The sequence below is a fragment of the Talpa occidentalis genome, unplaced genomic scaffold, assembly GCF_014898055.3.
Source record: "Talpa occidentalis isolate TD23 unplaced genomic scaffold, MPIMG_talOcc4v2.1 talOcc4.5, whole genome shotgun sequence".
Classification (NCBI taxonomy): domain Eukaryota; kingdom Metazoa; phylum Chordata; class Mammalia; order Eulipotyphla; family Talpidae; genus Talpa; species Talpa occidentalis.
This window is the reverse complement of record NW_023604861.1, coordinates 1,840,864-1,868,744: the sequence shown is the minus strand read 5'-3', so window position 1 is coordinate 1,868,744 and position 27,881 is coordinate 1,840,864. Positions and strand designations below refer to the sequence as shown.

General features: G+C 50.0%; 1 protein-coding gene across 6 annotated transcripts; it reads left to right on the top strand.

Annotated features, from left to right (window-relative positions):
* Nucleotides 1-331: 331 nt before the first annotated feature.
* TNFSF13B (TNF superfamily member 13b) lies at nt 332-26,290 on the top strand. Of its 6 annotated transcripts, none has more exons than XM_037527610.2 (7): nt 332-370; nt 1,810-2,192; nt 2,279-2,354; nt 15,592-15,648; nt 21,121-21,233; nt 21,306-21,456; nt 24,668-26,039. In XM_037527610.2, the coding sequence occupies exons 2-7, from the start codon at nt 1,845-1,847 to the stop codon at nt 24,778-24,780; spliced, it is 858 nt and encodes a 285-aa protein (XP_037383507.1). In that variant the 5' UTR covers nt 332-370; nt 1,810-1,844; the 3' UTR covers nt 24,781-26,039. The 6 variants fall into 6 exon arrangements, 3 of the variants coding, with proteins under 3 accessions (XP_037383507.1, XP_037383506.1, XP_037383508.1); XR_008554297.1 differs by lacking the exon at nt 332-370 and adding an exon at nt 26,256-26,290 and having other exon boundaries at nt 1,598-2,192; nt 24,668-25,292; XR_008554298.1 differs by lacking the exon at nt 332-370 and having other exon boundaries at nt 1,598-2,192; nt 24,668-25,119; nt 25,236-26,039.
* Nucleotides 26,291-27,881: the final 1,591 nt, after the last annotated feature.

Sequence of the window (27,881 nt, the reverse complement as noted above, 5' to 3'; positions counted from 1 at the left end):
CCCACTGCAGCCCTCAGTCCAGCCCTGTGCGGCCCCCAGTCCAGCCCCGTGCAGCCCCCAGTCCAGCCCCAGGCAGCCCCCAGTTCAGCCCTGTGCAGCCCCCAGCCCAGCCCTGTGCAGCCCCCAGCCCAGTCCCGGGCAGCCCCCAGCCCAGCCCAGCCCAGCCCAGCACAGACCCCAGTGCATTCCCGGGCAGCCCCCAGTCCAGCCCCAGGCAGCCCCAAGCTGACTCTGTTATTCGCCAGGCTGACTGGAAGGCATTGTCCTGACTGACCTTGACAGAGGCCCGGGTCATGTGCCGTCTGGCCAGGGTCCCACCTGTGCAGAAGGCCTTCCTCTGAGAAGCGGAGCCACTACTGGAGACCACAAGGTTTGTTCTGAAAGGGGTTTTGAAGAAGCTTTTTCAAAGGGCCTGGAACGCGAGGCAGGGAGGACAAGCAGCCGTGCCAGGTGAGCACGAGGAGGGGCGTCCTGAGGGGCGAGCCGGGGCGGGCGCTGCCCGGGCAGGGGCCTGCTGGCCAGCGCTGGTGCAGGCTGTGCCCAGATGCCTCCAGGGGCAGCACATGTCCCCAGGAGAAGCCCTCGAGGAAGGGGTGGGTGAAAGCGGGCTCATTCCCAGGGCGGAGAAGGGAGCATGTCCTGGGGAGTGGCCGCAGGGGCCCAGCTGGGACCCCCCAAGTCCATTCCCACCCCTCCCCTAGTCTCCTTAGAGCCCCAGCAGAAGTGGCCACTGGAGCCAGAGGGCTGCTGCCTGCTCACCCAGGATGGGGAGGCTGGCACGGACCTGGTCCCAGCCCTCTCCTTGGGGAATCGGTGGGGGGCGGCCTGGCCTGCGGGGGTGCCCAGCAGCAGTGCTGGGGTGTGTGCGGGGTGCCCAGCACATGGTGCTGCACTGGGCGGCCAGAGCGTGTGCCCGGCGTCATCTCCACCAGGACTGGCCCGGTGCACCCCCACGTTTGGCGATGGGGAGCTGGGCTGGGCCTGCCAGCTGGCTGGAGGCGGAGTCCTTGGGTCAGGCCCCTGGGGCCTCGTGGGCCGGCTTGGCGGGAGGCCTCTGGAGCTGGAGGGAAGCCCGGGCTCCCTGCAGCAGTGTCAGCAGGAGTGGGGACTCGCAGCTCCAGAGGTGGCTCTGCAGTGGGGGGCATGCATGCCCCACCGGGTGGGGGAAGACCAGGTGGGGTGCGCCCCCTCCTGCACCACGCGGAAAGCCCCGTCTGGTCTTGTCCAAACCCGGCTCCAGAATGGGGCGGCGTCTGGGCCCCGCACCACTTAGATACAGACAGACAACCCTGCAGGCGACACCTGCTTGCCTTTCCTGCTCCCCGCGCTCGCTGCAGAGCCGGGCCCGGAGCCCGCGGACAGGCGGACGGGCTGACTCAGCGGCGCTCCCACTCACTGTTTTCACAACCACAGCAGCACAGCGAGGCCTCCCCCCTCCCCCGCTACCTGGGCACAGGCCCAGGCCCCGGGTCTCGCCTGGGCCCCGGAGAGCCCCCAGCCCGGGGCTTCCAGGTGGTCTCCAGCGAGCCGTTCCCAGCCCAGCACTCAGCCCGCGCAGCGGCGGGCGCGGGGTGGCCGGCGTCTGGAGATGCCATTACGATGCTTGCAAAAACTGAAAGTGAAATGAGGAAGGCTGGTTGAGCAATCGGCCCAGGGCGATGCCAGGACAGCAAGGCCAGCGATGCCGAGGGGCAGAGGGGAGAGGATGCAGGCGAGGGCTCCTGGGGGGCCACCCTAGCGGCTGCTCTGAACTCAGACCGTCCACAGACACCGAGAACAGGAAATGACCCGTTCCCTGTGGTCACTTAGGCTAAAGGACCTAACCTTCAAAGCCCAGGCGTGGGATGGATGACTCCACGGAAAGGAAGCGGGCGCGCCTCTCTCCTTGCTTTGAGAACAGGGAAGCAATGAAAGGCCAGGGTGTCCCCATCCTCAACCAGAAGGAAAGCCCCTCTGCCCTGCTCTCCCCAGATGGAAAGCTGCTGGCCGGGACCCTGCTGCTGGCCCTGCTGTCTTGCTGCCTCACCGGGGTGTCTTTCTACCAGCTGGCTGTCCTGCAAGCGGAGCTGGGGAGCCTCCGGGCAGAACTGCAGGCCCCCCTTGCAGATGCGCAGCCAGAACCTCCCCAGGCAGCGACAGCAGCCCCCAGGGCAACTCTGACGGAGACCCCAGCTGTCACCCCAGCTCAGAAAGTGAGTTTGCAGCAGCTGCAGCCCTACGCGCGCTTCTCCTCCAACGGCAGAGGCCTTGGTAATAACTTGGGGTTTTCTCTTCTTAGGGGAGCCTTGCACCGCCTAGCAACGCCAGCTCTGGCAGCAGGAGGAAGCGCACTGCTCTGGGTCCCGAAGAAGCAGGTAGGATGGGGGCTTGGGGTTGTGCAACGCCTGCTGCATGGTGCTCACAGGTGTGGAGGGCACGTCCAGGCTGGGGCCAGAGAACAGCACGGGGAGCTGAGCCACCTGCCAGCTGGTGCAGATGTGGCTTCATGACAAATGTGGTGCAGGCAGACGTCACGGGCTGCAGGCTGTCTCTCCTCCAGAGAGCTGGTTTCAGGGGAGACGCTGTGATTTGAGCATGGAACACTGTGGGGGTTTTGGCTACCTGAGTCACAGTGGGGGGCTCCAGACCAAGACGTCCTGAGGTGCATCTGGTGCTTACAGCCAGGCAGAGTCATCGCGGAGCAGGTGTGTGTGTGCTGGCGGCTTGCTTTCCACTTGAGAAAAGTCTATTGTATGCACACACAGAGGTGTTCACATTCTGCTTTCACATGCACCTTCCCAAGTGAGCCACAGTATATGAACCTTCTTCTGATCGTTAGCTCATAGCTGCTGCCTGTCTTCATGTTCCGCAAAATGACACAGATTTGTGAAGTCTCAGTGTGGGTGAGGTCTTCCCAGCGCCCTGCTCCCGTTCCGTTCCTTCAAATCAAAGATGAACGGGCAGGCTGGCCTCCCGTGGGCCAGCATCGAGCTTCGCAGGCGTCCTCTGCTGGTGCGCTTTCCCTTCAGTACAGAAATGCCGCGGACCAGCCCAGCAGCGGCGGGTAAATCGAGGCACTCTCAGGGAATGAGCGAGAACAAGCACGAGGTGGTCGAAGGAATTAGGGCGAGGGACGAAAAGAAATGACACACAGACACACTCTAAGGGAGTGAAAATCTGAGTGTAATTGGCTGGAATTAACTTTCTCTTTTTATACATTATTTTGACCATTACATGAGATTATTTTTTACAGTTTGTGGTTAATTATACGTTAGATTATTACATGCAGTGAAACATAACAAAAAACAATATGCACCATTTCAAGATTCCATTCATGTACAATCATCAATAAATCAAGTTCATACCGAGACCACAGCAAGAGGTCTCCTTCGTCCGAAACCATTTTTGACCCTCAGGTCTTTGCTATTAACCTTAGTTTAAACATTGATTCAACTATTAATTTCCCATCTACATTGCGTATTATGTATATACTATAATATGGATATTTCTTTACTATTACTTATAACTATTTCTGTTGATTAAATTTACTATTATAAAATCACAACAGCTATTTCTCACATTTAGATTCTTAAGCATTTTCTGTAAATAGTCAAACCAGTTTAAGGCAGCAACTGGGCAGTGAAGCACAAAGCTATTGAGTTGTAAGTTAAAGATGAGCGGCGTGGTCTCGGCAAGCTGGGCAGTGTCAGCTGGAATACAATGGCATTGCCTTATAGCAGCCATCTTCTTCTAAGGCCAAAGAAGGGGTTTTTATGAATCCCCTCGGGGACTGCGCCTGTCTTAGGTTGTCAGGAGTCGCAGACACTTATGCAGGCAGTGCCTTCTGTCGTCTGCCCCCGATCTTACCTGTCACTGGCTGTCCAGTCCAACGCACAGGGGAAGGGGGTCTTATGTACTCTGACTTTCTGTGTCTGAGTAACTGCCACCCTTTGTTCAGCATGCTCACTGGCGTTCAGCAGCAGAGGCTGCCTCAGGGGCAGAAGCTGCCACACAGAAAGGGCAGGTATGAGCACCTAGGTTGTGTCGGGCAGGTGCGGAAACAGGACACAGGTGTTTCCATTCCTGTTCTCCTGAAAGCTCTCCATGACTCTGGGAGTAAACAGGACATGTGCCATCGTCACAGCTGCACATCGGCGGCCTCCCCGTTCTGCCAGGTGATTTTTCTGCAAGCTTCTGCTGTTATTTTGGAGCCTTAGCATTTTCAAGTGCTTGTTAAGCTGAGCAATTATACAGTTTTAAATAAGTGGTACAGTATTTGATGTCACATTATCTCTAAGCCACATCAGCACACTCAGTGGATGTATACTTGCTGTGTTACAGGATTATTATAGACTTTTTCTAGAATATTCCGTATCCTACACCGACTGCTTGGCGTCAGGGCACCCTCACCGTAAAACTGGGCCAAAAGAGCTCAGTATTGCTAAACAATGCAACCAGGATGTTATCTGCTTTTATTTTTCTGTAAGTCCAACCCCAGTTCACCAGGCCCTCCAATTTTATTATGTGCACCTCACTCTGTAGTTATGTGCAGGGTGCGGGGCCCTAAGCCCACCTCCCACGCACAGGCAGATGCTGCACCTGCGCTGGGCACCTTGGACACATAACCCAGAGTCTCCCTTCGCCTTGGCCCTGTCTCCTTGGCCTAGAGCAGAGACCCAGGGCCTGGGTCCGAGTCGTCAGCTCATCCCGACCCCGGCAACAGCACCTGCTCCAGGAGCCACGGCCGCTGGTTGATTCTGACCTCGATGTGAAGCCAAACCAGAGTGGCCTGGGCGTGACCTGGCATTGTTCCTGGGGAGATGTGCCCGGTTCTGAGTTCTCCCCCTGTCAAGTGTCAGCCACAGCCCTTCTCAGGAGCCTCTGTGGCGAGGCCTGGAAGGAGCTACTGAACCCAAGAAGGAGCTGGGCACGGGCAGCGGGCGGGGAGCAGGGAGGCTCTGGGGCCTCTTTGCCGGCCAGGCAGGGCCTGTTGGGCTGCTGAGAAGCCTCAGCAGAACTGCCGCACCCAGCGGTCTCTGGAAGGGTCATTTCATGGATTTCCGGTTTTATTTAGCACCTGTTATTCTCACTGAGCATCGTTTATATAAGAACAAGGGTGCGTGTCTCAAGGATGCCGCTTGGTGGGTGTTCACGATCCCCACTGCAGCCGAGGGCACACGACCCCCTCCTCCCGCCCGCCCCCAGGCCCCTTCTCCTTGATTGTTCATTTCACTTCTTTCCGCAGAGAGAAAGGACCTTAACCTGTCATTTAACTTTGGAAAAGTTACATAAGTATTTTACTAATATCTCATTTATTGAGAAAGACATTGCGGTTATGGGGATCTGTTCAGAACTTGGCCTTGGCTTTGTTTTTCTTAATGATGTTGTTTTAAATCAAAGTCTTGTGAACTTTCGTGTGTTTCATAAGATAATGTTTGATGGTGGTATAACAAACAGAAATGTGGGGAAATCCAGGATCAAAGAATCACCAAATGTTTCAAATCAGCCCAAACTTCACTTTTTTTTTTAATTTTATTTTTATATTCCCTATACAATAGCAACCCTTTTATTTTGACCCCAATCCCACCTTTCCCCGCTCCGCATAGTGTGTCCCTGGTTCATAATTGTTTGTTGATTTTGATTTTCACTTTCTTATAGTTATTCTTTTTCCTGGTCCCTTATTTAAGTTTTCTAGATTCCTGCTATGAGTGAGACCATCCGGTATTTTTCTTTTTCTTTCTGGCTTATTTCACTGAGCATGATCCCTTCCAGCGCCATCCATGTTGCTGCAAATGGCATGTGTTTATCTTTTTTGAATGTCCATGGTGTGTATGTACCACATCTTCTTGATCCAGTCATCTGTTTTTGGGCATTTGGGTTGTTTCCAAAGCTTAGCTATTGTAAACAGTGCTGCTATAAACATAGGGGTGCAGGTGCTCTTTGGAATGGATGTTTCTGTGTCCTTTGGGTAAATCCCTAGGAGTGGAATTGCTGGATCCTATGGAAGCTCCATCTTTAGTAGGTTGAGGAATCTCCACACAGCTCTCCATAGTGGTTGGACCCAGCCAAACTTCACTTTTAAACCCAGAAGATAGTCCCAGTTAGAAAGAAATAACTGACGCAACTCGGCATTGGAGATGTGTGTATGAAGACTTCCCCAGCTTCCGGCTCCGCACGTAGCGAGCCGCGTACCACGGAGGCCTGTTCACCCTCAGGCCCTGGGAGTCCCGGAGAGTCCGGGGGATGCTCTCCCAGCCGCCTCCACGGAGCCAGAACAGCCGTTGGCCAAGCCGGGTGGCCTTGCACCCCTCCCTTTATTTTGGGGGAAGTGAAGAGTTATCAGGAACCCATGTGTTTTAGATTACAGAAAGACAAAGTTCCTTTTTTAATTGATCATGTTTATTATACTTGTCTCAACTGGTGAAAACATGAAGAATTCAAAGAACTATTAAGTAAAACATGGGGAAAATGCCCATATTTTATCTTCTAAATATTTATTGTAAGATTTCAACCAATGTACTTTATTCTCCATTTTCAAGTAAGCTTTTTAGGTTGGACTTTAGGATGACAGGCAAGACCTGAGGGGGTGCAGGGAGCTTGGCTTTGACCTTGTGGTCTTTGTCACGGTGAAGAGCCCAACCTGGGACCTAACTGATGAGTCAGGCTTTCTGGGGGCTCCACCAGTGTTCCCCTCGTCAGGATCGCCTGGCACTTGCCGTTTTTTTTAAGATCAGCGCGGGGACTATCTTGTGCCTACTGAACACCCAGTACTGTGACTTGTGTATTTCCCTGGGGTAGACATTTTTAATGGTTGAAAGTAGAACTACCAAGACCCAAATCCCTCTGGGTCTTCTGCCTCAGACTCCAAGGCGCTCCCTGGGCGAGGTGCTGGCAGGGAGGGCGGGTCACGCCCCCTCTCCGCTCCACTGCTGCTCTGGCTCGGCAGCCGCTTTCAGGCGTAGGGTGAGTGTTGAAAGGCCAGTGCAGAACCCAGCCACCCAGGCCCTCCCAGACCAGGCTGGCCGGAGCCTCTCGCCCAGCAAGGGCCCCTGCTTCCAGGCCGGGAACAGCTGGCTGTTGTCATGGCGATCTTTGCCCAGAATCTTCCTTGGCCAGAGTTATTTTTCTCCTCTGCTTCCATTATGAGAGACCTTTTCTTCAGTGTCGCAAGAGCTGGTGTCTGTTCAATTTCAAAAAGTATTTGACTTGAAAATAGTGAGCTGAGGACCCAACCTCTGAACTCTGTTCTCGTCAAGTTCAAGGTTTTGGGAAGTGGAGGAGCCGGAACCAGGCAGCCAGCACAGCCCATCACGACGGTGCCTGCTGCAGGCGCCCCTCCAGCCGGAGGCGGCCGCCAGGTCGGGTCTTGGGTGTCCACCAGGACACAGTCACAGAACTGGGCCCTCGGGAGATCAAAGCGAGGGGGAAAGAATGTAATTGACAAACGTAACTCGTGAGGAAACTGTCACATGAGAAAAAGACAAATACATTGACAAAGTGGACTCTCTAGGTGGGCGGCAAGAATCAGCGGCGTGAAGGGCGAGGAGCGGCAGGGGGTGCGTTTCTGCTCCCAACGGGGAGGCCGGGGTGAGTGTGATCTTCTCCTTGAAGCTCGATCATTCTCTATACTTTCTAAGAAAAAAAATGCACACATTCGTAGGAAATATAGAAAGACACAGTCGTGTGTGGCGTGTTCTCACTCACGACCCCAGCAGACTGGACACTGGTCGCGCTTTCCTGGTCAGCCCTACCCGAGGGGCCGCGCCCGCTGCCCCTGTGCTGCCCGGTTCCGAAGAGTCAGAGAAGACACAGATGGTCCTCAAAATGGCAAGCTCCGAGCAGCTTCCAGAATGAACTGAACTGGGGCGCGAGACCCCCGGTCACTGCTCGGGCCCTGCGTGCAGGCCGGTCCAACCTGTGAGGTGACTCACCCTCTCAGGGTGAGTCAATTTGGTTGGTGCTGTGGTCTTCACTGTCTTTCTGAGTGGAGATCTAGTTGACGTGAGTTTCAGGCACATCACATCACAGTGTGGTATTTGGATACGTGGTAACCCCTCACCCCTGGCCCAGTCCACCATCCATCACTACACACTTATGCATTTTTTTCTTACGATGGGGACTTTCAAGATTTATTATCTTAGCCACTTTCAAGTATGCAAGACGGTACTGTCCACTGCAGCCCCATGCTGTCCATTCATTGGCAGGACCTACTTATGTTATAACTAGACGCTCGAGCCTTCCCCCGCCCCAAGCCCCCGCCCGTCGCCACCACCAGTCTCTTCTTCCACCTGTGGGCCTGACGTCTTCATTGAGGATGAGAAAACTGAAGTTCAGACAGTCAAGTTCTTCTGTCAACCAGCTAGATATTTAGTTGGGCAAGTTAAATATTTTTAAGATTTATTTATTTTTTATGCATACAAGAGCTAGGGTGCAGGCCAGAGGTGCAGGGGGTGTGAGAGACAGAGACAGAGTGGGGAGCAGAACAGGTGGATTGACTGAAACACACTGCTGAGGGGAGACAGGAGAGGTCTGCTGCACCCTGTGGGTAGCTCCCTGGCCACAGATCAAACTTGTGCTGCAGTGGCTGCTAATAGCTTCATAGTACTGAGACTAACCCCTTGCACCACAGGGAGGCTCCTAAATTAAATTTTTACGTAACAGTAAGATAAACAGCAAGCTCTTCAGCCTTTACAAAATACAGGTAAACTATGACTTCAGTTGATTCTCACAGCAACACTGTGAGGTATAAATTATTCCCTTTGTACAGATAAGAAAGACTTGTTCAGAATGAAGTGTCAGTCTCAAGGCTACACAGTCATTGGTCTGAGAACTAGGGCTTGAATTCATTACCTACTGATTGTAAATTGTGAGTCTTTTCAACCGTGTGAGCTGTAGGTGTCAAATTATTCGGTCCTGGAGAGGCTTAGACTGTTGAGGCTGCCAGTGTGAGGGACACTGGTCATGGACCCAAGGGATGGCAGTGATGGAGCTTGCAGGGGGGAGGGCACCCAGGCCAGGGTGCAGAAGAGCACCCTGGGGTATGAAGACTGAGGATTGCCGGGTAAGAGGAGGGTGCAGCCCACGGTGGAACATGACTCAACGGGACGTAGGGAAAGACGAGAGGCCCGATGTATGTCAGGCCCCGACACCACCCTTTACTCTTCGGAGTTTTGGGATTTCTGCAGGAGTTGATTGATTGACATGTTTTCACAAGTGCAGAGTCACCCCCTCGCCCTCCCCTCCCTGTTCAGCTCAGCCTCCTCCTCTTGATTGGACTGTTTCAGACAGAGATAAAGGAATTGAAAACCTGCTCTTCCATTGCTTCTTCCCCCAAAGGTGAGATCACAATTAAGATCTTTTTTTTCTCTTTTATTTCTTCTTTAAAGCTTCTTCTGCGAAACAGAGAGTAAGCCGTGCTAGAGAAATAGTACACAACCATTTCCTTTAAAAACTGTCATAGCTGCCATCATTCTGTGGATGAAGATTTAACAACTTCTTGAAGATTATTTGCTGTAGAAAATGTTTTCCCTATAAGCATGGGCTTAAAGCTTTATTGTTAGAGCATCTAGAAATTGTGGGAATTATTTTTTATACGAAAATCTTTTTCCTAATTTAATTGGATTCAGCACGTATTATATAGTTGGGAGTCAGCATGAGATCTTTGAGAATTATTTGGAAGCTCAGATGCTGTAAAATGTCTATTCTACCTTCTAAATTGCTCCACAGATTTTTTTCAGTCTGTTAAAATTCAGTCACTATGCAAATTCTGAGTATCAAGTGACTCACAGTCTAGGGAGAGAGACAGTTATAGAAACAATTACTATGTGCAGTGAAATGTGGTTCGGTGGATGCACGGACAAGGTGTGGAGGTATCAGGGCTTCCGCTCGCAGGATCCAGGTCAGGGTCGACACTTGGCCTAGGCTCTGAAGGGCGGGTGGGGCGTCACCTGGTGGAGAGTGAGGAAGATGTAGCGTAGGAACAGGCCGGGTTGGGGTGCACCCTGGAGCGCACAGATGGCCCTTGCTGAGCAGGCGGGAGGGGAGCTGAGTGGAGCTCATCAGCCATGACAGGAGACGCGGCTTTGTGTCCAAGGAAACCCTGCGGGGAATTACTACAAGGACAAGGGACAACTTGGGCTCGGGAGACAATTGTGCAGGAAGCAAAAGTGACGTATTAGGACTGCAGGGCAGAGCAGAGGCGCAGCTGGCAGCCCCGGGCCGCGTCGCCGGGGCGGGTGGAGACCGGCACTGAGGCCGCCACATCCCTCACCTTGTTTTGATCATTCTCCCCCCGGCCCACTCACGCCGTCCCTCCATCATCAGCCTTTTGATAGTCTGGTGATTGCTAACTTAGTCTGGGATATTCCTGTCCCCTCCTTCCTTTGGATTTTAGTGCACTTGTCCAGAGAAGCCGTCTAACATCTGGGCGCTGGGCCCCTCTTTGGGGGACATTCACTCTATTTTGCGATACTGATGCGTCTTTGCTCCTCTGGGGCGTCTGGGATTCTCTCTTTTCTCCCCTATCCCTGACACGACACAGGACGTAAATTTAATGCTTAATAAAACTGTCCACTGAGATGCCCGAGAGACGGGATCTAAATTGAACACAAGTTACAAACTCAAGCCCTTAGAACTTGATTACGAGATTATTCGTTGGGGAAAAAGAAATCAGACAATCGGAAGAAATCAACTTACAGAAGGTTCTGGCTTGAACAGCTCAGAGGTAGAGTTGTGTGTGCGCCAAGAGAAAACCAAGGAGTGTGAAGTGAGGGTGTGAGGACAGAAGAGAGTTTGGGGCTGGCGGGGCCCAGGGTGTCGCCGGCCTGGGTGGAGACGTCAGGGGGCAGCTGGAAGCCTCGCGGCGGGGGCACCTGCTGGGGCAGCGGGTGGCCGGGGCCAGGGCCTTCTGGGTGCGCCGCCGCCCCCCGCGCCTTTCAAGGGAAGTGACTCGAAGGAAGTCAGGGCCGGGCGGAGGCCAGCGCGCCCCGTGGACTTGCCGGCAACTGTAAGGTGAGCGAGGAGGCACTGACATGTCTGATCAGCTGGAAAAGGAAGCGCGGGGGAGGGTGGCGTCTTCTGGGGTGTCCTCTGGTGCTGCCAGGCCTGCGCGGGGCGCGCGGGTGCACCTGCCGGCCTGGCGCGATGGACACGCCGCAGCCTCGCGGCCCTTCAATCCCAGCGCTTGTCCAGCTGGGCCATTTCTTTTTGAAATTCTTAAAATATTTGCAAAGATTTCCATTTATGGTATCATCTCCTTGCCACGTCCTCCAGGAGCCACGCCCCTGGCCGAGTCCCCGGGCTCCCCTTTTCCTGAACTCCCAGAATCAGAGACTGGTCATTAGAGTTTCCTCATCTTCCCATTCACCTGGTCCCTGGCCGGAAACTCACGAGTGCCTCGCCTTCGTCCCGGGCGCTGCGCTGGCATCCTGCGCTCGCTCTGGGCACAGGCGGGCGTCCGGCCGACTTTTTGGGTCAAATGCAAACTTCTCAATCTAGTTCACTTAAAAAAAAGTTCTTAATTCCTACAGCCTCCTTAGCGGCCCGCCCAGGACAGCTGCTCCCCACCGCGCCCTGTTTCCCTCCTCGTGTGGCACCGGGGACGGGTCAGCCGCGACTTCTCCAACTTTTTCACAATTCTCTGTCCAGGGTTAGGTCAATATTTAGATCTTTGAGGTATTTCTCCTCACTGCCCCTTTCCAGCCACTGCTTATTATTCAAAACTCATTCAAGAAAAACAAAACGACGACACCAACAGCCCCGAATCCTTTCCAGGCACTTTTCCTGGTTAAATGGAGTTTGAATGTTACGCGCCTGCAGCTTGAGATGCTTCCATACGGAAAGCACTTACGTGCTGTTCTAACTGTGACGTTGCTTGGATTTTTATTATATCAACTATTGAGCAACAGAAAACTGTCTTGTCTTAAAAGTTCTTATTTTAGCAATTCTCTTCGGTGAACTGCTTGTGTTATCAGTGCCCCACCTCGCTTTTCCAAATATTTTACACAAGGTATAGAGTAAGTGACTTTTTCTAACCTCCTGTATAGTTAATCTCAAAGGTAGAGAGATGCCTGAGCGCCTGAAAACCAACACCCAGTTGTCACCAACTGTCACCAGTTGTCACCAGTTCCGCGGCTCTGACATGTGGCTCTGCCTCCTCAAACTCTTGTAATGGGGTCTCCTGCTCTCGGGCGGCCCCTCCGGGCCACTCTTAGGGGGTGATCTTTTAGCTGAGCGACCGTGCATAGCCTACAGCCATCTCTGTGGGGAACAGGCGGGGCTGGAGGCCGCCAGGGGAGCAGTGAGCACCGGGGGAGCTCCCTGCAGGGGCGCGCAGTGTGGGGGGCAGGTGTACCCACGCGCTGCCTGGTTCCCGCAACTCCCAGGAAAGTTGGGTGACGGTCTCTGGAATAAGCAGAAGGCGGGGTGCACAGCCGCTTTTCTTTTCTGAAGAGCATTTGGAGAAACGAACTTTCCAGAGCAGGTCTTCCTGAAGCTCGAATTCCCCTGCATGACAGAACAGACCCTCAGTCTCCGGGGCTCAGGCTGTGGCCAAGGCCAGCGGAGGGCAGAGGGTAAATTCCAGGCATTTTCGGGCGAGTGAGTGCTGAGGCCTCCGGTGGTGTGCCCCTGAGTGTCAGTCTCCTCCAGGACCTTTGGGGAAACAGTCAGGGGAAGTGAACAGGACTAACTGGGGCTTTCTTTGGCCTCCTGGCGACGGATGTGCCCTCAGGCTGGCACAGCCCCCAGTATCTGCCTACGTCCGGGTGTCTGTTCACTGCTATGTAGAGATAAGCATGAGAGCACTGCCACCAATAACAATCGAGATTGGGGCCTCCCCGGTGGCGCAGCGGTTGAGCGCTGGGTTGCGAAGCTGCCCGCAGCCTCTGCAGCACGGGTTCCATCCCCGGCTGCTCCCCGGCCACCAGAGGAGGGTCCCGCATGGCGCGCAGACCTCTCCTGCCGCCCGCTGCTCCCCTCAGCAGTGTCCTTCGGTCCTTCTGCCTGCTCTGCTCCCCGCTCTGGCTCTGGTGAATTTTCTCACCCTCCCACGCTTCTGACTGTGCCCAGTGCTGGTATAAATAAATAAATCAATCTTAAAAAAAAAAAAAGAAAAACAATTGAGATTGTGGTATTTTATGTACCAGGTTTAATATGAAATGTTTCCACGCAGAGGGTTGAGCGCAGCGCTGTGAAGCCGTCTGCAGCCTCTGCAGCACGGGTTCGATCCCAGCAGGCCGGCCAGGGAGAAACCCACATGGTGCGGCAGACCTCGCCTGTCTCCCCGCTGCTCCCCTCAGCAGTGGATTTCAGTCAGTCTACCTGTTCCGTTCCCCACTGTCTCTGGTGAATCCTCTCACCCCCCGCATCTCTGGCCTGTACCCCAGCTCTTATATGCATAAATAAATAAATCTTAAAAAAAAAGTATGAAATGTTTCAAATGCCTTATCCCATCTTTGCTGATCCACGTGTGCACACGTGGCGCCAGAGGAATGCGGCTTTCATCAGCACCCTCTTCCTCCTCTGTGAGCGGGCCCTGGGCACGGCTCCTCCCGGTGTGGCGGGAAGAACAGGACTCCCCTAAACTAGCTGGATCCGACTCCTGCCGCTGCTGCTCCTTCCACCGTGAGCTGTCCAGGTGCCCCGTCAAGGCTCTCTCCGGCCGTCCTCTCACGACGCCTCTGCCCACTGGGATGCTGTGCCCTGTTCCCGTAACGTCTGCACCGCCGCATTGCCCCCTCCTGCGGCACGGACAGCGCTGCATTGTTTGACAGTCAGCCAGAGGGGACTCTGGGCTTTAGAGACTGCACCAGGGTAAAGATGGGTCAGAGAAGCTGCGGCCTACATAGGAAACGCAGCCTCTAGGGCTCCATTTCTACCCCGGAGTCACCAGGGAAATTCCTTCACAGGCTTTCTTAGCAGTCACTCCACTGACAACAATCTTTTTAGGTCACTGTGCCTGTACCACCTCAGGATGTAATTCTTACATCTGTTATCCCAAGCGCTAAGTAATAGAAAATTTCAGTTAATCAACTGAAGCAGAACTCCGGCACCGCGGCCAGCTCGTCACCGCCTGCAAGGACAAGTGTGTTTTTATTTTACTCACTGCAAAGTACCCCAATTTATGAGCCTCTCTTTCATGATCTTTTATGTTAGATTAGATGTAATTGTCGTCTCCTTGATCAGCCCTGTCTTTTCATGATTTTACTCTTCTGTTTACCCGGGGTCGTAAATATATTATCTAATACTGTCTCCTAGAAGTGAGTATAATCTTCTTGTTTCTTTTTGTAACAGTGAAACTGTCCCTCTGCAGTACACATCCTGCTTTTCCTTTCTCCCCCACCTACCTTTGACCTCTTCTCCCTCCACCTCTCTCTGAACCCCAGAAAGCTCTCTTGGGCATTAATGCCTGCTAGTTTATAACTATTTTGCTTTATCCATTCATCCACTTTGATTTTGTATTTTACTCGCATATGTGAAAAGATCCAGTATTTGCCTTTGTGGCTCTGCCTTACCCTGGTCCACGTGGCCCCCCGTGCTCTTTCCATCTGGTGAGAAATGGTAACGTTCCATGGTTCCTGTGGTTGAATAGTATTTCACCGTGTGGCGATACCACGCCTTGAGAGAAGTGTCCTTTTACAGTGTTATTTCAGCTCTGAATGAAATACCTTGTAGGGAATAGAACAGCTAAACTAGCATTTTGGTGATTTACAGAGCACTCACGTGTGTGGCCTTCTCTGCCACAGGTTCCTGCTGCTTTCCTTGCTTTTCCTACACAGGGTGCGTTTATTTTGCTCTTACCTGAAGGCATTTCTCTTTATTAAGTCAAATAGTTATTTATTGGCTTGAATATTCTCTGGAGCAATCTACATGTAATGTGTGGCATGAATTGATGTTTCCCAGAAGTTTTACTGATTATGCAATCTTGGGGAAATCTTTCCTTTTATTATTTTTTTAAAAGATATTTCTCTCCTTATTTTGGTCCAAAATATTTGTCCAAAAGCCTGCCTTTGGCTCCAGAGCACCGCGGACATGGATTCAATTCTGGCCGGTCAATTGCTTCCTCTTAGGATCTGTATCTTTCAAGACTTAGTCTCCAGTATGTAATATTTAGGATTTGTGACATCACCCGCATTTATATCTGCTCCATAAACATAGCAATTATCTCTTTATGCCCAGTGATGTTGATAGCAGTATTTTCAGTCCAGTGAACCATTATTTAATGTCAGCTTTTAGCAGAGAATCTTTTTTAGAATGATATGATTTGACTGTCCATGTCCTTGAAAACTTGAAAAACAAGTGGCAATAAACGAACTTGCTTTTTCTGCAGGCAACACTTTTGAAAGCCAGTCAGGTGGCATGCAGAGGTGATCTGTTACTGCATCTCTGCAGCATACAGCTTTGCTAAAACATGTTATGGTTTAAGCTGAAGTTATATTAAAAATCTTAGGCAAGATCAGAAAGTAATTTTAGGGGCAAAATGCAAGCCATGTTGCAAGTGTAATTGACTCATTGTTTCAGGAAGTATGGATTTGTAGCTCTATATTCTCAGTCACCTTCATATCCTTATTAATTCTATTCAAGTAGCTAAAAAGATATATTTTTGCTTTTCAGTCATCCAAGACTGCTTGCAACTGATCGCAGACAGCGGCACGCCTGCTATTCGTAAAGGTAATGACAGCCCCGCAGGCAGCTCTCCTGCCCACCTGTGACTGTTCAGGTGCCTCTTTTTCCTTCTGCTTTTCCTAATACACCTGCCCTTTTAAAATGTACAAAATTAAAAAATAAAAAAAACTGCCTGCCCCAGTAATTTTTCCACTTCGAATTCAGTAAGTTCCATCACTTCTAAGTTTCAAGTCCATAAATTATATTCAAACTTGACTTCAGATCAATTATCTGCCCTAAAATGTCTTGTAAAATGATGTAACACAATAAATTTAAATGGATTCAAAACAATTGGGGCAAATGTAACATTCTAGCCAACAGAATTACCTTAGCAACACCAATGTTTAGCAATGTTAGCTAATCAGCAGATGATAACGCAAAATCAACATTAAGCCAAATTTGATTTATTTATTATCATTTAGAAATCTTTTTCACTTATGCAATGACTCAAGATGATCTTCACAAATATGAATTCTCCTGTTTCATTAGGTTGTAGAAATGACTGAATGAAGAGTAAAACTGAACGTTTTATAGCCTAAACATGATATTAAAATAGCACAAATATTCATGACTTAATGTATGGCACAGACAAATAAATGAACGTGGCATTTCTATGATCAATTCTAGTTTCAAATGGTTCCTTTATACACAGGCTGGCTGCAAGCAGGCAGTGTCCCAGCTCCTGCCCAGCACTGTCCCTCAGCAGTGAAGAAAATCTGTGTGGTTCACACTTTCAGGGAACTTACCTTTTGATGAGGGGAACACAGGCCAGCAATAAACCCCCAATGGACAAGCAAAGTAGAAAATGATACAATTAAACACTATGGGAAAGGAATAAAGCAGGCGGAGGGGAGAATGTGGTGCTGGGAACAAGAAGGGAGCTGAGATGCGCAGAGAGGCCAGGAGCGGGGGTCCAGGAGTCCAGATAATGGTGTTGGATGCAGCTTGGCAGTGACCCTGGGGAGCTGTCTTGCAGCTATAATTTTCAGTGTGATTTAGTGTTGCTAACTGTAACATGAACATTAAATGACTTGAAATCTGTTATTTATTGCTCTGTTCTTCCAAAGTCATGTTTTTACAACTTTTAATAGGCAGCAAACTCTTTCCTAAGAATTAAACTAAGCCAAAAAAAAATCCCTAAGCTCCAAAAATTAAATTAAAAAGATACATAACTTGGAAAAGCTTTGTTTGATACATTTTGCCAAAAACAAAGACATAGTACTTCACACAAAAGGATGCATCTGCTACTCCACTGAGTGTGAAGTGCACAGAGGGGGTGATCCCGTGGGGCCAGCTCTCTCTGCCCCCGAGGGTGTTTCTCTGGGTTTGTGAACTCGGACCAGGGATTAGCCTGGCACAACTCCTGAATGTCGGTGCACATGAATTGTAGGGGGAGGGCAGAGCTAGACTTCATTTTGTTAAGCTTGCTTACAGAAGTCCATAAGAAACCTTCTGGAGAAAGATATGTCACGTCAAGTCTGGAGATGAAATTCATGGACATTCGGAGGAGAAGGGCTGTTCGCATCGGGTCTCTCTCATGCTTTTCTCCCGCAAAGGCAGGGAGGGCAAAGGCAGCCTCCACAAATGAAATGCAGCAGAGCCTGGCAGGGTGAAAAATCATGTCTCTCCTATTTATTTCTCTGTTTGGAATTTTAATTTCATTTTTGAATAGGTGGTACACGTACGTTTTGCAAATAAATTTAACAAGCCCATTAAGGGTGAATTCAAAACTGTTGCTCCCCTTCCAGCCCGTCCCCACCCAGCCTCACCCACCAAGTCATCACTTCATGTGTGGCCTTCAACACTTGCTGTAAACCCAAATGAGAATGTACCCTGGCTTCCCTCTTCCTGACAGAAGATGTGCCATACTCATGTGGATGTTATTTGGGTACACTATCATAAGCTTTTCTCACTTAGCAATGCATATTGTCGTTATTTTGATATCTGAACAGAGTTCCTTGTTTTTTTGAAAAAGGTTGCCTAGTGTTCTATGGGGTGAATATAGCATAATTTATTTAACCAGCTCCCTGTGAGCAGACTCAGCTCTGACAGAGTTGCAAAGAATAGCTGTACAGTCTTCGTTCCACACGGGTCACCACACATAGGAGAGATTTTGAATTTTGATGGTTATTGTCTCATCACTCAATGGGGTTTTTAAATGTTCTGGTCTCAGTGGCAGCAAAACAATAGCAGGTGGAAAACAGTACATCTCAATTTGCTTTTCTTCAAATATGAACTATACGGACCATCTTGTATATTTTAAGAATGCTTTTTGTATTGCTGATAATTATCTTTAAATTCTGTGTTTTTCTTTTCTGTTTCCTTTCCTGTGAGCTTGCTGTTCAGATTCTTCCCAGCTTTCTGTTGGACTTTTGTTCAATTTCAAATTAATTTCTATGCACTCTTCACGTGGCAAGCAGATGAATCCACGCTGAATTGAAAGCATCCCCTCCTCCCATGCTGTCAGCTGTCTTTGTAATTTTGTTTAAGCTTTACTTGTTGTTGTTAAGTTCTATTAATGTTTTTAATCTTCTGGATTTTGAGGTATGATTACAAAAGACTCTAAATTTCAGAGTTTTCTAGAAATGCTCTCTATCCCAATTTAATGGCTTCATTTCACAGCTTAATTTTACATTTAAATATTTTGTCTAACTTCAGTTTATCTTGATAAAAAAATGTGAGCTATGCAACTTAAATTTTTCCTCCACACAATTATTTTTAGAAACCAACACATTTCTGGACAGTTCATATTTTCCCCCTGTTTGAGGATGTTGACCTTAACATATTCCAGTTTTTGAGTCTTTTTTTTTTTTCTTCTCTACTATGCTACTGATGTCTGCTGCAAGCACTGCCTCTCACCAGCATCTCCCCATTTCTTCCCGTTCTCAGCCCCTGGTAACCAGTGTCACTTCTCAGAACAGGACCTTTTTAGATTCCACAGAGAAGACAGATCATGTGGTAATTGTCTTTCTGTGACTGGCTTATTTCACTTAACATAATATCTTCCAGGCTTATCTGTGTTGTTGCACAAGTTTATTTCTGGGCGTTCTGTTCTGTTCCTTTGGTCTGTTCGCCGCTAGGCCAGTACCATACTGTTTTGACTCCATAGCATTGTAGTAAATTTTGAAATCATGGAACGACAACTTTGCTTTTGCTCAAGATTTCTTTGGTCATTCAGAGTATTTTGCGATTCTATATAAAATTTTAGGATTTTTTTTTTGATTTTGTGAAAAATTTCATTGGAATTTTGGAATAGAGATTGCATTGGATCTATAGGTTGTTTTACATAATGTGGGTAGATGTCTTTCCACTCATTTGTGTCTTATTCAGTTTCTTTCATTAACATTTAATAGTTTTCCATGTACAGATCGCTCATCAGTTTGGTTAAGCTTATCTCTAAGTACTTAATGGTCTTTCTATGCTATGCTGCATAGGATTGTATTCTTAATTTCCTTTCCATATTGTTCATTGTGACTGGATAGAAGCACAACTGATTTTTGTGTGCCGATTTTATATCTTGAAGCTTTGCTGAATTTGTTGTTTATTTGCATGAAGAACCATAGGGTTTTCTATATATAAGGCTGGGTCCTTCGTAAACTGAGATCATTTTACATTTTCCTTTCTAATGTAGATGCTTTTATTTCCTTTCCCTGCCTGATTGCTCTGCCTGGATAGAAATAGCAAAAGTGGAGCTCCTTGGCTTGTTCCTGATCTTAGAGGAAACGCATTTCGCTTTTCACTTTTCACTGTTGAGTATATTAGCAGCTGTGGGTGTGTCATATAGACCTTTGCTATGTTGAGGCAAATTTCTTCTGTACCTAACTTATTGATAATCTTTATCTTGAAAGAACGTTGATCTTTGGCAATGCTTTTACTGCATCAATTGAAATGATCATATATTTTTTCATTTGTTAAGTGTGATACAGGCACTTGTTGATTTGTTTATATTTATCCATCCTTGCATCTGTTGATAAAAAAATCACCTGATCATAGTGTGTGAGCCATTAAGTGTTCACCTGAGTGTGATTTGCTAGTCTTTTGTTGAGAATTCTTGACCATGTCAGAACAGGAAAGAGTTACTCATTAAGATATCTTAAGAAGTACATGCCAATTATCTTCACATATTAATACTGACCTTTTAATTTAATTTTGCTTACTAATGGGCACATCATATTTCAGTTTTCAACAACATTTAAATCTATCAAGTATTTAGAGCTGAGTGGAACTGATAGTCAAGTTTTATATATAAAGGTATTTCTGTAGTTTAGCCATTGGCTAAAGAAGCAAGCAGTGATATTCTTGATATTCCTGGAGTTCACTTCCACATTCTTGAACACCTGCTGCCGAGCTAATGCTAGTGTAGAAAAACACTGCCCCGAAGAGGCACTTACTGCTCATTCTCTTGTTGGCATTTATCTGCAGTCTAACTAGTGTGCTAAAAATCTAAGTTTTACGATGTAGAACCATGCCATAAAATGTATGCTTTGGTTTATGATCACTTTACCATCTAATTTATTATTTAGCCTGCTTTCTTAAAGAATTTTGAATTCACTCAGCAGCATGTATTTATTGAGGGCAAACTATGTTCATGGCATTTAGGTTCACATCTAAGTAGTCATAGCCTTGGACATGTGAATATAACTCATATGTGCACCTTGTGTATGGGTTGTGTGTGTGTGTGTGTGTGTGTGTGAGCACACACACACAGGGGGAAGTGCAGATTACTTGAAAACAAGTAAACACGTGCTCTCTCTTCAATAGGAACATTTACAGCTCACCTGACAAAATGCCAAAAAACAACATCCAAAAGAAAATAAGAATATAAGCCTAATAACGCTCTTTTTTCCCTATTCTGACATAGCAGCTAAGAACTAGCTCACCGATTTTTATAGGTACAGTCATAGGATAAAAAAATAAGAAATTAATTTAAAATATTACCAAGGCATTTTTCAGTAAAGATTTATCTCTACCAGCATATACACAGGCAGTGTTAGAAATTTGTGTTTTTCCTCAATTGCAGAGACTATCCTAGTTCCATGGTGGAGGATGCTTGAGTTCCCAGAATTATAGTAGCTCGTTAGTAAAATGCTTTTGAGCAAAAATCATTGTTTAAAAACGATGTTGTTTCAAGCAACAGCATCATTTTAGATTATTTTATGTTTAAAAGTCCTTGCGCTAATTTGGTAACTGTCTGCCTGGGGAGCCAGGGGTCAGGCTCGGGGGAAATACCGGGCCCGACATGGACAGCGCCGGACGCGGGGACCCGGCCCGGCAGCGCCGCGGTGCCGCCCGGAGCGGCCCGGTTCTGCTCGGAGCATCCCCGACGAGCCACGTGTCCGCGCCCCAGAGCCAGCGGCGCAGGGGCGCGATGCATCTTCCTTCCTCTTCTTTTTAAGAGATGAAAGTGGTTTTGGGGTTCGGGCAAGCGGGAGGCGAAGGGGAGCGGCCCCCCGTCTGACCCGTGGTTCCGCCCGCCAGGCCCGTACACCTTCGTGCCCTGGCTGCTCAGCTTCAAGCGCGGCACGGCCCTGGAGGAGCGCGAGAACAAGATCCTGGTGAAGCAGACCGGCTACTTCTTCATTTACGGTCAGGTGGGTGCGGGGGCGGCTGTGCCGGCGGCCCCGGCTGGCGCGCGCCCCTGACCCGGCTCTCCGCTCGCGCAGGTGCTGTACACGGACGAGACCTTCGCCATGGGCCACCTGATCCAGAGGAAGAAGGTCCACGTCTTCGGGGACGAGCTGAGCCTGGTGACGCTGTTCCGCTGCATCCAGAACATGCCCGCCGAGGTGCCCAACAACTCCTGCTACTCGGCGGGTGAGCGCCTGGCGCTGCGGCGGGCACGGCCGACCCGGGGCTCGGGCGCGCAGAACCAGGACAGGGAGAAGCGCGTGGAGACAGACAGGCCCTGGGCAGTGCGTGGGCTTCTCCTGCGCGCGAGGCCTGTCCCAGCGTCGTGTCTGCAGCGCCCCGGGCGCGCCTCCTGCGCCCCGCCGGACAGGCCGCCCTGCGCTCCCCTCGGCCGAGCGCCCGGTGGTGATGCCCTCCCCAGAGGGCCGGCCGGGGCCTGAGCTTCGGACTCCTCTGTGTGAGCCCTGGTGAGGGGGGTGGACCCGAGCCCCGATAGGCGGCTCCTGTTGCCTTCGCTGCGCAGCCCCCCATCCTGCACTTTCCGCGCGGCCCAGTGGGGCCCCAGTGCGCCCAGACGCGCGGCGTCAAGGCGGTGGCAGGGCAAGGGCGGGCGCCAGCACCCCGGCCCTTGTCACCTCATGCGGGCGCCCGGGTGCATGGACACCGCCGACCGTGACCGTGGCGGACGCCAGCGCGGGGCCCTCACCCCAGCGGAGGTGCCAGGGAAGCAGGGGCAGGCTCTGGCCAGGTGTAAGGGGCAGGACAGGACACAGGGCAGGTTCTCTGATCCCATGCAGACCCGGTAAAGGAGGAGTCAGAGTCCTCAGTGGTTTTTTGCAGGTCTTTTATTGGGGTTCACCAGGCATATGGCAGGCAGGGGTGCTGGCTGGGGGGCCTGCCAGCCTCCCAGCCCCCAGCAAGTCTTCACTGTATGTGGGCTCTCTGGCGTTCGTTCTGCTGCTTCTCAGCTTCTCTTTCGGCTTCTGCTTGGGCTTCTCCTGGCATCCCGTGACGCCGCCCTTAAAAGCACAGTCTTAGCCCAGGTGTGCCCACTCCAGGTGCCGCCATCAGGCATGCATTCAGGATCACAGGGTTCCCTCATCTATCCTGATGGCGGGAAGGCAGGAAAGCCTGATATTTTTCCTTACCCTACACCAGGCCAGGTCTCGTCCAGCTGATATCGCCAACGTAAGGTTCATTTAGCTTGGGGCTAATTTCAAATTAACCAAGACTGGCATTAGGAGAAAAGTGCCCTCCGCACATCCTCCCCTCTGGTGATGCTGCAGATGCATCCAGTAGCCCTAGGAATAACTCCCCCGCCAGACAGCTCCTGGGCCTGGCTTCAAAGGCACTCGGGAGCAAACGCACAGGAAATCAGAAAGGAAGGAAAAGAGTCCACAATTGCCATTCTGAGTCTTCCACCCTAAATAGCTTGAGGTGGGTGATGAGGAAGTTTGTTGAACTGAAATTCCCTAATTTTCATAAAGAAATGATGGCCCGTGCCCCATGGTGACCAGTATTTGAGTGTTGCAAAATATTTATAAACGACAGTGCTTCTCCAATCTGTAACTTATTTGGGCTCATTAATTCCCCGAGCTTCACAATGGATTCCTTTTCAAATTTCCTAATCATCTGGCCCCAGCAATTTTACTTCCCGTTAGGGTGTTCTGCCAGGTTTCTTTGATGCCTCAGTCTTTGCAAATAATTAACTTGACCTTAAAGCTATTTCTCAAAGTTAATGGCTTACCATTAAATATAAGAACTATTCTCTAGAAAATGTCAGGCTTGCAATTTTTAGCTGTCTGGGATGAATTTGTTTAAAACCACTATAATTGCACGTCAGTGTGTAAATGCATAAAACATTTCCATAATAACCGGAAAAAAATTAAAATAGCCATTTAAGGAATCCAATATAATACCAAGGACCTCTTTGATACACACAGCTGAATCTTATTTATTATGCACTTCACCAATTGGATTTGTTTATTGCAGCAAACGGTATAGCTGATTGCAGTAATCTGAAACAACTGAAATAGCCAGTAATTCAGTGCGGGAATGTTAAGCACAATCTAGACCAACGTTATTTTTAGAGTTAATATTACTTAATAGTCTAGGACGTATCATCTTTATCAAAATATTAGATTACCTTCAATCTCTATGACAATGGCGATTCAACAAATACAGTCCAGTCTTTATTTTTTCTATTTAAGGTGGTCATCAGATGCTTTAACCATCTGAGAAAATATACACATGACTCTAACAGTACCTAAAACTCTGCCCTTCTGTTTGTTGTCTGTGTTGGTCTGTTACAAAAAGCCAGAGCTTTGCAGACAGAATCTTGCCGTTCTGATCTCTGCTCTATCCCGGGAGCAGGGCCTACCTGGATGGTGTACGCGCTCTATAAATTCGGGCTGTGCCCCAGGAAATGTGGGTGCTGTGGGCTTGAAGACAGAGTAGGTGTTAATGCAGATGTGCCGGTAGAGATACACTTCCTGCCTGTTAATGAAACAACGCAACTGCTTTCTGAATTGTTGGCTGCCCACATTGACGGGCAGATACTACTTACTTTGTTAGTTTCATCTCTTTGCCCCTCTTCTCTTCTGTCCCCTCCTTCATATTTTTCTTTTAAAGTGGGCTCCAACATTTTCCCACACAAGGAATGTGGCTCCTGAGCTGTGTTCCATGTGCCTTCTCTCCACAGATGCATCATTATGAATTAGTCACATGCACATGTATTGATCAGGGCTAAGAGGCTAATGACCGTGTTACTTTTGATCATAAAGACACATATGGGCCTGGAAAGAAACCTGTCATTTGAAAGATTAGGGACATAACCCCAATGACGCCTAAGTCCAGAGTCCAGACTCCAGGGAAAATGTGTTAACTGAAGTGCTTTGTTAATGGACAGTGTTTTGTTTTTTTGCGTTTAGATATTTTGAATTTTTTATATGCACATTAAACAGTATATCTAGGACTTCATAGTGTATCTGCATACTCAGAGACACGCGTGTGTGTTTTATATTTTTATTAACTTTACTATAAAATATTTCCCCTGTTAATAAAGTGAAGCAAAGGCACTTTTCACTATATAACATTCCATTAAGACATGTGCTGTATTTTTCTCCTAGACAATTGCTTCCTATTAGAGTCTCCATTTTTTTAAAAGTAGATGATGAAAGCATTTATATCTCTTGTGACTCCTCCTGTGTGTTTCTTTAATTATTTCCTTCATTCTGAAGAACAGTAACGAGTTCAGGAGCCCTTTGGTGTAATTAGAAGTGTGAATGCCTGTGTTAACATTTTTGCCAAAACCAAGTTTTATTTAAGTTTTTTTCCCCCTTTGTACAAACACTTACAGTTGTTTTTTTGTTTTTGTTTTTACATCACTCCTTTCCAGGCATCGCAAAGCTGGAAGAAGGAGATGAGCTCCAACTCGCAATACCACGAGAAGGTGCTAAAATATCTCAGGATGGAGACGGCACATTTTTTGGTGCGCTGAAGCTGCTGTGACCTACTTACACCTCATCTGTGGCTATTTTCCTCCGTTTCTCTGTACCTCTAAGGAGAAAACATTTAACTGGAAATACCAAAAGGAAAAAAAAAAATGTCATTACCGTAGCCTTTTCTGAGAGCTGTTTGTTTTGGTTTGCTCAAACAAGACCAAAACAGGAAACTTACCAGGCAACCCCAGCCAAAGGGTGTCATGTGAATTACAAGAAATAGGGTCCATGCGGGGAACGGCCAGAGGAGCCTCCTCACTCTCACGCCGCGCTGAGCCGTTCGGGCACAGCTTCCCATTTTGGGGGACGCACAAGATTCAAAGGGACAGTAATCATTTCTTCAAAAACGGTATTCCACCAGTTCCCATAGGACAAGGGCCCCCCCATAGGACGTTCAAATACTTGTGGGAAGTCTCAGGACTTATCCCACGTTTTTATGGTAAACACACCTTTCTCCTTTCTCAGTTAATGATGTGGAAAAAAGTGAAAAAGTTACAGGATCTTGCATCTGGCCCATAAAAGGTAAATTAAATTCAACTTTATCATATTAGATGGTGAGAAAGCAGGAGGTAGATAATATTTAAGTCTTTTTGGTTTAAGTTTGCAATTTTATCTCTAATTTTATATATTGTTGGATGCCCAGACATTTTTTCCACAGAAGGGAGCTAATTCTCTCACGTATCTCTGCTTATATGTAGATTCGATCGCTCACTTCACTCACTTCAAAAAGTTTTCACGTAGGGTGACTCCAATGCAAGCCTAGAAGCGTGAACTGGAAATAATGATAATTGCTTTCCTTAAAAAAGTCTCTCCTACCAGTTATAATGTCATTTCCCTTTATTTCCTGTCCTTTCGTTTTTAACTGCTGCTATTCTAGTTCCAGCCTTTGCAAGTACTCATGAGAGCGGCTTTACAGAAGTTGGGGCTTCATTCAGGTTCTTGACATCCTGAAATGTCCCAGGCCACCTGCTTGTGGCAGAGCCCGCGGCGCCCGCCGGCGGCCTCGCTTTCCGTCTGTGGAGCCTGTGGTGGCCCTCGCGGGAATCCCTGCCGTGTCTATAACATCCCCTGTGCTGCTTGTCTCTCCTTTATGTCATGAAAGTGGAAAGAGTTTACTTCCTTACACAATGTATTGTATTAGTTTCTACAGGAAACGGGAGAGTGACCCTGGCCCACGTTCATTTTCCTTAGTCTTTTTTTTTCAAAGCAGAAAATGATTTGTAGTTCGTGTCTGCTATTAAACTTTGTTTAAGACTCTTGATTTTTATCCTTTTGGCTTTTTGGTTAAAATTAAATACATTTTTGCAATGTCTTTGGCTTCGCGGTATTATACTTGAGAAGGAAAGATGAGTGGATCGGGAGCTCCCCGCTGGGAGCAGGTGGGCTGCGGTGCCCCCGGAGCTGCTACCTTGGGTTGCTGAGCTGAATACCCGAGCATGTTTAGCCTCATTTTCTGATTGTTGTCCACTATCATTTTTCTTTCAGTGTCTCTCCATATTACTAAATTTCATTTGAAAAATGAGGTGCATCATTGTAAAACATTATAAGGGCATATGTGCCGGGATGTGACAATAATATCTGCGCTATCTGGAGAATCTGGAGATGTGAGTAAACTTGCGTCTGACAAAAATATTTGAATACATGAATGTTTACATATTTCCAAAAGGAAGTGTCCACACCAGTACTACAGCTAGAGCTGTAAATTAAAGATCATTCAGAGCCTAAGTGCCGGCGAGGCCCCCATCATGACAGGCTTGCACAGGCGGCCGTGAGAATCCAGCCCCAGAGTCCTAAACCCAGGGCCCCTGAGAACAGCCTCAGACTGTGGCTCTCGCTTCTTCTCGTCTGAAATTGGGGGTACTTAGATTCTGATCAGATGCACGTTTGCTCAGGCATCTCTGGGGGAGCCAGTGGGAGGTGGGGTCCGCCTGTGGGGTAAATGAAACAAAAACTCAGGCATTTCCCCACCTTCCGTGGGCGAGCGCGCCCTGGGCGGGGGCGTGGGGTGCAGCCGCACTTGCGATGGTGGCTGGGGAGGGGCGCGCGGGGCTCGGGGGCGCGCGTGCGTGGGCCGCGCCTGTGCGGGAGGCCGGGGCCGAAGGGCTCGTCACGCCGGACGGGCCTACGGGCAGGAGGGCCCTGGGGGGCGAGAGCGGACGCTGAGCGCCACGAGGGCCAGAGAAAGGGGACAAGGTCCGCAGGGCTGGGGGCTCCGTGGCCCCCCAAGCTTCCCGGGCCTGCTGCCCTCAGTGCGCGCTTGCCCAGCGCCGCCCCGCCGCTTTGGGGGTTCTGCGTGGGGTTCTGCCGTCAACACCGGACTCGTGGTGAGGCGCAGGGCCCCCCGGAGTGCAGCGAGACACGGGCCGTCCCGGAGAACGCGGCAGGGCGATGCAGAGTGGGGTCCTCGAAGCCACCGCGCACGCCCACCGCGCACGCCCACCGCGCACGCCCACCGCGCACACGCGCACACGCCCACCGCGCACACGCCCACCGCGCACACGCCCACCGCGCACGCGCGCGTGGATCCACGCAGCACACCACGCAGTCCACACACTGCACGCACACCTGCCGGGCACACAGGTGTGCGCTCCAGGAGCTCAACGCGGGACCAACGCGGGACCACGTGCCCACGCACCTGCCCACGCACCTGCGCGGACAGCGGGGATCGCGGGGACCCGGCCCGCCCCAGCCCGGCGTCCTTCGACGCTCGGCGGCCGCCCGCTCGGACCCGCAGCACCGCCGGCCCCGGAGGCCCTGGAGCCCGTGCCGCGCCCGCGGGCTGCGAGGTGGCCCTGCCCGAGGGCGGACGGGGCGGGCGGGACCCGCGACTCCGCGCCGGCCCCGACGCCGGACACCCGCGGCCCGACGGCGCTGGCCTGGGTCCAGGTGGGGTCGGGGAGGTGGGAGGCGGCGCGGGGCGGGGTGCGCGCCCTGCACCTGGGGGTGCGGAAGGCGGCCAGGGCGGGCGTCAGCGGCAGCGAGGGGGGTTCCCAGAAAGGGGCCTCGAAGAGCCTCTGGACGAGCCGGGCTGGGCGCGGCGGGGTGGGGGGGCGGGGGGGGGCTCGCCCGGCAGCTGCGCCTCCCGGCGGTCGCCACCAGGGGGCGCCTCGT